The sequence below is a fragment of the Alosa alosa genome, chromosome 3, assembly GCF_017589495.1.
Source record: "Alosa alosa isolate M-15738 ecotype Scorff River chromosome 3, AALO_Geno_1.1, whole genome shotgun sequence".
NCBI lineage: Eukaryota > Metazoa > Chordata > Actinopteri > Clupeiformes > Clupeidae > Alosa > Alosa alosa.
The window spans coordinates 15940261-15949970 of record NC_063191.1 but is presented as its reverse complement, the minus strand read 5'-3'; the positions used below and the strand labels follow the sequence as shown (position 1 = coordinate 15949970).

Here is a 9710-nt window from a genome sequence, read left to right as displayed (position 1 = left end):
GTGCCATCAAAAAATAAAGTGATGAACAGACATTGGTGTGGCATAAAGGAAATGGAGTAACTGGGTTCAATATCAACAGCATTTGTTAGACAAGTTCCATAAATATTGTAAAGTGCAAGTTTGTAGGTTTGTTTCTGATCCTTAAAAATCAGACATTGGTTTGGCATAGTAAGTGTAACAGTTCATCAATTCAAGACAAAAAGGTGACTTGTCACTTGTACAGTGTCAATGGGTTCATCAACAGCATCTGTTATTTACAGTTCACAGAAAGGTTCCAGCCCCAATGAAGAGATTAAATAAAAGGAATTAAGAAACATTTTAAAACTGCTAAGATCAACCCGTTCATTGCAATCAGTAAAGAATCAGGGAGTGTCTTCACAGGCTCAGTGAGACAGAGTTACCGTCATGCAGTTGGTTCTATGATTTCGACAACTGGTGCATGTCATTTTGTATGTTCCCACCTTGCTAAAATTGCTTGGGTACACTTTGGCTGAGAACAAAAGTGCTTCAGACAGCAGGTGGGCAAATAAGATGGCATAGTAAACTGGGTAAACTCCATAAAAGAGGACTGAGTCAACCAGACGATGGGAAAATGGGACACAGAGTGGCGAATGCAGGTGATGAAGGTGGAGCTCATAAATCAAACATTCAGTCACAGTGTAGCAGATGCCCTGCAGTACTGCAATGAAGAGCTGCACCTTCCTCAGTTCCAGGGGTGTGAGGAGACAGTTCAGTTCATTCACAGTCTTCTTGAACAAGGCAGTTGTTCTGGAGAGATACAAAATACTAAATAAATGAATGAAAAGGAATTTGAGAGGCATCTTATTCTTGTTAGGGTAAATGACATGTGAATAATACAGTGTTGGGCAAGCTACTTCGAAATTTTAGTGAGCTAAACTATCAGTTACTCTGCCATGAATAAAACACTACACAAAACTACCACCCAGTCAAATGTATTAGTAGCCCAACACAAACACAGCAGTAGGCTAGTTCACTACATAGGAAGCTACTTTAAATTGTGCTAATTTCACATGACAAGAAAAGTGTAGCTTGTCTGGCTAAGCTACTTGATAAATAAAGAAGTTGAGCTATTGAAAAGTTACTTTATTCAGGAAATGTGGGCGGTGGTAGTGTAGTGGTTAAGGAGCTGGGCTAGCGTGCAGTAGCCTGAAAGTTGTCGGTTCAATTCCCAGCTTCCACCGTTGTGCCCTTGAGCAAGGCACTTAACCCCAAGTTGCTCTGGGGACAATGTGATCCCTTGTAATATAGCTGACATATGTAAGTCACTTTGGTCAAAAAGTGTCTGCTAAATGTAATGTAATGTAATGTAAATAGTGAGGCTACCACCAACACTTAGGCTACAAGTAGCAGCTAGCGATTGCCCAATAGGCTAGTCTGTGCCACTTGTGTAAAATTCGCCGGCCAAATCTAGTATGATTTATTTCTACAATAGCCTTCTTGTGTCAGTTGTAATCTAAGTCAGTGTTATGGAATATGACTTATCAAGTCTCAGTTCATAGCCGGGTGAACACCGAGTAAACATAGCCTAGCTAGATGGCTACGATTTTCATACAGTAATATCAAAGATTGCTCCTTCTCAGCTCTCTGGTAATATTCTATTCACAAAATACAACCAATAGTACGGTTATGTTAAATCTTACTTGTGAAAAGTAAATCCATCGAGTATGGTCCGCCGATTTGAGAAGGAACATGCTGCACAGTGCTGTCATCTTGTGTCTTCTGCTGCAACGCAACGAGGAGTATGACCGGTCCAAGATGGCGGCCGCATTTCTTGTTTCCAGCAGCCAATGCGGCGTCTATGTATATTATGTCTATGGTCAGGACCATGGAAAGCAGTGGTGCTTTGGTTTGGTTATCCCATAATATTGCTTTGTGTTGGCTGCTAGTGACAAAAGTCAACGACTATGTACCGTACAACGTTTAAATATGAAGGAGAAAACAGAGCCTGCCTCCATTAATCTCGTTATTACTTGTACAACAGGTGGTACATTTGTGGTGGAGTTTGGAGGAACTCGGTTCCTGCACCCCCTGAATTTCAGCCCTCACCTGTAGTAGCCCATGGGCTCCCCCACCTCTTGTGGGCAATTTGGGTAGAATAATGGTTGGTAGTATGGTTGGATATAAGGTTAATATGTTATAACATCGCTGGCCCATGAGATAGCCTATCATGGTGTCGAGGTCCAATCCTGTCAGTTTTTGCCACGTTCACAGTAAGTCTCATTCTCCAATTCTGATTTTTTTTTTAAAATGAGTTAGGAATAACCATTTAAGTAAAAGCGTGTGTGTGTGTGTGTGTGTGCGTTTTTGGGGGCTTCGAGATCTTGGATTGGTGCTTCCTGTTGTCAGAATATTCGATCATAGTAGGCCTATAGACTTAAAACAACATCTTCGTACCTTTGTAGCCTACCCGTCATACCCACCCTATGAAAAACTCCGCTGACTTGAAATGAAAAAGGCAGGCACAGCAAATCGATTAAGTCCCTTTGCTGACGTCACTTTAGGTCACGTGTTGATCCGCACAGTGTCTGGCAGCTGGGGTTTGTGGTCTAGGGACGTGATTGTGGATTTTAATCAACACTTTGATTAAATCGTGACATGCCGTTATTAAGCTCAGGCAGTGGGCTACAGGGAGGATCTGGAAATGCTGGTATCAGTGCAGCTCTGAGATTACTCGGATTACTTTGAAAAGGTAGGTTAATTAGATGAATTCTTAGTATAAATTGTAGCCTAATAAGCGCAATATTTTGCACTCATCAACTCATGGTACATGTCATGAGAGTGTTAGCCTGCCGTTCATTAGTCAGTTTCATTATGATTGATAGGCTATATCTTAATCAAGCACGTCAGTACAATGTAAGAGTGTCTCTTTCCGTTGTTTTTAATTCCCATATTGCATTCTAGTCTGCTTATAATGTGTACTTTTGCGATATAACATTTTACTCAGATGACAGGCTGTAGCCTACCTCCCATCTATTGCCTACTACATTCCAATGTGTCGATGCCTGGGGATTTTTATCCGAACATACATAGTGTTTCCTGGAAAAGAGAATATTTAGGCTGTATTTTCATTTTTGTTGGCTCTCATGTCTTCGCACCATCTGAGGACTCGTACTAGACTAAATTCGTACTAGGGTATCGTTCTGTTTTCATCATCATAGCTTTCATTCCTACTGGCTGCTGTGAAGAGGCTCAGTTGTGATCAATGTAGTTCTAGTATAGGTGATATACTGCTTTTTCCCTGTAATCCTGTAAAACAGGCAAGGGAAAACATGCTCTCTGTAAGGGTCACAATGGTATCTTAGCAGCTATGCAAGGATGCAGTAGGATCAGATCATTTCATTTACAAGTTTTGCATGTCTATTCAGTGTATTCCTGTGTGTGTGTGTGTGTGTGAGAGAGAGAGAGAGAGAGAGAGAGAGAGAGAGAGAGAGAACGTGTGTGTGTGTGTCGGTTTGCATCTTGTGCATGGTCAGCTCATCTTTAATAGTCTATTTCTTCTAAAGGAAACTCCTGTTTTATTCATCAAAGCACCTGGCATTTCCCAAAGCTCTTCAAACTTCTTCATTTGTAACAAGAACCATCTGATGTTGAATAGGAAAGCTGTGGCATTTGTTTTGTTTGGCGATGTGCAATTAAGACTTGTGTATTCGCCTGAAAGTTTTGCTCCCTCTTCATTATTCCAGCTCACGTCTATAGCTTCAATGCTGAGTGAAATATTACTCTGAATCACCCCACATGTTTAGCTTATGCTCTGCAAGTGAAAGCTTGTGTGTCCTCTGATGGAAAATGACTATCAGAGAGTGAGCGCATTGTCTGGTTGCCATGGAGCTGATGACCTGGTTGTCTCGGAAGAATACAAGGATGTGATAGGAATTTGAAAGCCTTTTGATCCTTCTTACTCCTTCTGACTTTCCTCCTTTTCAACGGCGCTATATGATACACAATGTCAAAACACAACCAAATCTCCTATACCTTTTCCTCACATTTACAGTACAACTATTTTCAACTAATATCTGGGTTATATTTAGTGTTTATATGTTTTTATTCATGAGACACCAAACCAAATATTATTTACAGGACAAACTTGCATTAGGTTGGCCTATATAGGTGTGAAAAGCAAACCTTTTCTAGATGCTGCTTGTACAGATCTGGCTAGAGAAAGTGTACTTTGTACCTGACACCTCTACTCATGTTAGGTTTATGGTTTAATGATTTCATCCTCAGTATTGCTTTTGAAGACCTGTCTATTTATTCTGTTTTTTGTTTTGTTTGTTTGTTTGTTTGTTTTGCTGAATTACCCTGTCTATGCCAAGATATTTCTCTGTCTTTTCACAAAATATGACTTTATGAATATATTTTCTGTAATAATTATCTTGTTTTTCTATTGACTTGAATAACATGATTGGTATTTGTACTTTTACACCAATGAACCACTGACTGTTCAATTACTTACAATTTGCCTGGAAGTTGGCTTCCTTCAAGTTGAAAAGTCACATTCTTCTACTATGAATACAGCTTGCTTGTGCTGGAAAGAAAGCATAATATCATCTCTGCAATCATTTGTCTAAAATGTGGTCATGCACAAACAAATCAGTAACCATCCAATGAAGCACACTTGAGAACACAGTTACACATGGTGGTTACCTAGCGATGCCTATCTTGATGATATGGTGCTGGGATTTCCCTCCGATAGATTTCAGCAAAAGCAAACATGAACTGACCACTGATGTGCTTTTACTATTGTGGAAGAGCATGCATTGATTCAGTGTCTGTGTGAAAGAGCTTGGCCCACATGCAGTATTTTTCTAATCAAATAATAAATCGATTACATTATCCCCGATTCTGCAGGAATACAGCTGGTTGTATTTCATGTTTCTAAACTGTCATCTGTCTTATAGGGTCTTCAATGCTTGATTATCTTGGAAGGAACTCTGGGCACATCTACGATCTTGTGTTCTTTTGCTGGGGAGAATTAGACCACAGTATTCCCCCCCGGTGCAGCACAACCATTTGTAACCATGGCAACTGCAGCATCCTGCAAGTGAGTGAGTAGCCTTTGAATTGCACTGTTTGAAATAGTGATGCTGCATATGATTGGAATTGTTAGTATGTGTGCTCGCGTCTGAGTTTGAGAACCCCTTTTACCTGTCCTCAGTGCTACAATGAAAATGCGTCAAAGGAAATTGACCTTTGATTGGCACTCATTTCTGTGTCTGTCAAAGCTAAGTGTACAGCTAATCTTCTGGGGGTGTGCTTAACATCTTATGGTCATTTTCTATTCCCCAGTGACGTCATTGCCACCAAACGTGTGATGAGGGCCATTTTGGATTTCTCAACACTTCTCAGCCTCGACTTGAGCAGATGCCCAAAGAATCACTCACCAGGTCCATGCGTGTGTTCTCTCTGTTCCTGATTGATTCATTCAAATCTAGTTGAGGAGGAGTGACTGACAACCAGAGCCTTGCAAAACAAACACACACACACACACACACACACACACACACACACACAAACACAAACACAGACATACACACACACACACACACACACACACACACACACACACACACACACACACACACAGACGTACAAGAAAGAATGAATCATGCGTCTTTGCACCTGGATTGACGTCTCCCTGTAACCGTTCCCATGGCGGTGTGCAACATGAGCACGCTGGAGGGCTGTGCCCTGCTCGAGCCGCTGGAGATGGAGCTGCCGGATGCGGCGGCGGTGCCGGAAGAGGACGATGAGGCGGCTGGCCTGATGCCCATCTCCCTGCGGGTCACACTGGCGGCCATCATGATCTTCATGATCACCATCGGCTTCCTGGGCAACGCCATCGTCTGCCTGATTGTCTACCAGAAGCCCGCCATGCGCTCGGCCATCAACCTGCTGCTGGCCACACTGGCCTTCTCGGACATCATGCTCTCGCTGCTCTGCATGCCCTTCACTGCCGTCACCGTGGCGACCACCGACTGGCGCTTCGGCGGCGGCTTCTGCCGCACGTCCGTCATGCTCTACTGGCTGTTCGTACTGGAGGGGGTGTCCATCCTGCTCATCATCAGCGTGGACCGATTCCTCATCATCGTCCAGCGGCAGGACAAGCTGACGCCGCACCGCGCCAAGGTGCTCATTGCCGCCTCCTGGGCGCTGTCGCTGTGCGTGGCACTGCCCTCGGTGGCGGGTTGGCGGGCCGGCCGAGTGCCGGAGGAGGTGGAGGTGGCGCGCGCACCCCAGTGCATTCTGGGCTACAGTGAGTCGCTGGCCGACCGTGGCTACACGGTGCTGCTGGCCGTGGCTGTCTTCTTCGTGCCGTTCGGCGTCATGCTCTACTCGTACCTGTGCATCCTCAACACGGTGCGCCGCAACGCCACGCGCATCCACAACCACGCCAGCGGCAGCGACGGTGGTGGCACCACTGGGCCAGGGCCCGGTCTGACCCACTCCACCAGCAAGCTGGGGCTCACGGGCCTGCAGCGTCCACCTCAGCTCAGCGTCGACATGAGCTTCAAGACGCGTGCCTTCACCACCATCCTCATCCTCTTCATCGGCTTCTCAGTGTGCTGGCTTCCACACACGGTGGTCAGCCTGCTGGCCGTCTTCAGCCGCCGCTTCTACGTCAGCGCCGCCTTCTACCCGGTGAGCGTGGGCGCGCTCTGGCTCAGCTACCTGAAGGCCGTCTTCAACCCCGTCATCTACTGCTGGAGGATCCGCAAGTTCCGCGAGGCCTGCCTGGAGTTCATGCCCAAGACATGCCGCTTCTGTCCCAAGGTGCCCGGGCGGAGCCGGCGGAGGATACGGCCAAGCAACATCTACATCTGCAGCAGCGAGAGCCAGTCAGCTGTATGAGGACCAACACACAGTTTCCTGCTCCTATATACAAAAGAAAAAAGGAAGGGCTATAATATCTGAGTATTTATTGTGCTTGTTACAATGGTGGTAAGGTTTAGGACACCTGATGTCAGAGTGAGGACCGTGTTGCTATGTGATGGTATGATGTCATGTTTTTACAGCATTTTAATTTTTCTTTAATAGCTGAGTCCTTTGATCATGAGGCTCATCTTTGCTGGAGAGATATTCTCTGTTAAATTGTCATGCCATAATATTATGCCATACTTGTTTGACGGGTGGTCAAGCTTTGAGAGACATGTTTTTCTTACGGTGTCATTCCTCTGTGTGGTTTTTCTCAGGCCATACATGTGCAGCCAGTGGTGTTTGTAAATGGACATTTGAACAGATTTTTGCTTTACTTCAACTGAAATAACAGCAAACAAACCACAGAGGTTAAAAAAGCATGTTCCTTTCACCCACTCCTTTATCTTCAGTCCAGTTGAGGTATGAGCCACCCTCTGTATCTATGAAACTCCTGTCATTTTGAGTTCTTATTTCTACATGATGATGAAATGATCAATGTTCTTTAACAAAGAATTAATACAATAATATGTATCTATGTATCATGTTTTTGACAACCAAGGGAAACACAAACAAGGTTTATAATGCAGAATCTTAATATCACACTGAAGGGTACAACCCCGAATCAAAAAAGTTGGGACGTTGTGTAAAATGCAAATAAAAACAGAATGTGATAATCTGCAAATCTATAGTAAACCCATATTTAGCTGCAAAAAGGACAAAGACAACATATTAAATATTGACTATTTCATGGAAAATACTGTATGTATTCATTTTGAATTTGATACCAGCAACACGTTTTAAAAAAAAAATTGGGACAGGGGCAACATAATGCTGGAAAAGTTGTGTAACGATAAAGACAACAAAATGAGGAATATTTCACAACTAATTAAGGTAACTGGCACCATGATTTGAAACGTAGCTGGCATCACATTCAAAATGAACATATATTTTCGATGAAATAGTCAAATTTTCATTTTCAACATTTTTATATGTTGTCTGTGTCCTTTTGCAGCTACGAGATTTTTAGATTCTCACATTCTGTTTTTATTTGCATTTTACACATACCAAATTTTTCTGATTTGGGGTTGTACATCAGAGCAATATAACCATGATTTACACCGATGCATCTTGGATCTTGTCTTTTAAGGAAATGTTTGTCCTAAATTATGACAGAAGAAAATAATAAAATTGTTTGTGTAATAACTGAGAGATATAGTTATAATATTTTGTGCAGTAGCCTAATTTAAATCCTAATAGAATAGCATTACGCACAAGTATTCGTTAATAACAACATTAAGCATTTAGTCTTCACAGTGAGATATATTTAGCAGCGATCGGCATCTTTCATTGTTGTACGTTTTGCTCAAGAGTTTGATTTTTCCTTTTGACACTCTTACATAGTCATCTCACCCACACTCGTTCAGTCCTAGCCTAGGAATCATGTAAGAATCTGTGTTCATAGGTACATTTTTGTTTTCATTATCATTATTGAATAAATAAGAAGAGAGCGGACCTCTGCTACTTGATTACTGATTAAGGTACCTGTAGCCAAATTATGTTTATGAGTGAACTGACAGTTGGAAAGCCATGTCGTCTTCCCAGATAATTTTACACAAATTCACAGCTAACAAACAGCAATGAAAGAATCCTAAATCCTAAATTTGAAGACTTTACTAATTATCTTGGATTATCATCTAAAATAGTTGTTTACAATAGTAGTATACATTTGTGACACACTTTGGGGCAGCCGTGGCCTACTGGTTAGCACTCTGGACTTAATCGGAGGGTTGCCGGTTCGAGCCCCGACCAGTGGGCCGCGGCTGAAGTGCCCTTGAGCAAGGCACCTAACCCCTCACTGCTCCCGAGGGCCGCCGTTGAAACAGGCAGCTCACTGCGCCGGGATTAGTGTGTGCTTCACCTCACTGCGTGTTCACTGTGTGCTGTTTGTGTTTCACTAATTCACCGATTGGGTTAAATGCAGAGACCAAATTTCCCTCAGGGGATCAAAAAAGTATATATACTTATACATAAAGACAACTGAGGTAGCTAGGTAGTAACCTAGTAGTACCACTAGGTGGCAACATGCACCAGTTTCACTCCACCTCTCCCAGTCTTCCTCTCCACAGAGGACCATTAGTTACACATCACACTCCAGCTCACCGTAGCTCCCTCTGAGCCCTATTCCAGTTCATTATCTGCAGATCATGGCCCTACAATTACAGTATTGTGCTGGGCATGGTATCCACTGCTAATTAACTCCCTGGGGCTGTGTTATGGGCTAGTGGTTCTGTGTCTCCACAGCATTTTCGTCACAATCTCAAGCGTAAGCACTTGGTACCCGCATCACAGGCCACCCAGTTCACTGCTTTTCAGATGTTGTTTCAAATCATTTTTAGAGGGAAAAACAATGTGTTGGTGAGAAAATTATGAATATAGCTGTGTGATGAACTGCAAATGCTGGGTATCCTTATAGAAATGTCAGGTTTCTGGCGAACACTTGCTGCAAATTTTGCTGCGGCAAGGTCATATTTTCCCATGCAAATTAGGTTTCTGGCATAGAGTTCCGGGTAATGGCAATTCTGGCAATGTCATATGCAAATTAGCTTTGTCATCAGAAGTTCACTGGAAGTTTGCCATTATTGGCTAAGTGTGGGGGCAAATCACTGGCAACTCACATTTGCCACTATTGGCAAACTTCTCATTGTTGCCAGAACTTTGCTGAAAGTTTGCCTCTAGCAACCAACATTGGCAAACTTCTGGTAATATTTTCTTGT

The 9710-nt window shown here is 43.1% G+C and overlaps 1 protein-coding gene across 1 annotated transcript; it reads left to right on the top strand.

Moving 5' to 3' along the window:
* The first annotated feature begins 5535 nt into the window (after nt 1-5535).
* Nucleotides 5536-7670, top strand: gpr45 (G protein-coupled receptor 45). Its single transcript, XM_048239463.1, has one exon. It carries the CDS (start codon nt 5671-5673, stop codon nt 6868-6870), a length of 1200 nt encoding a protein of 399 aa, XP_048095420.1. The 5' UTR covers nt 5536-5670; the 3' UTR covers nt 6871-7670.
* The last annotated feature ends 2040 nt before the right edge of the window (nt 7671-9710 follow it).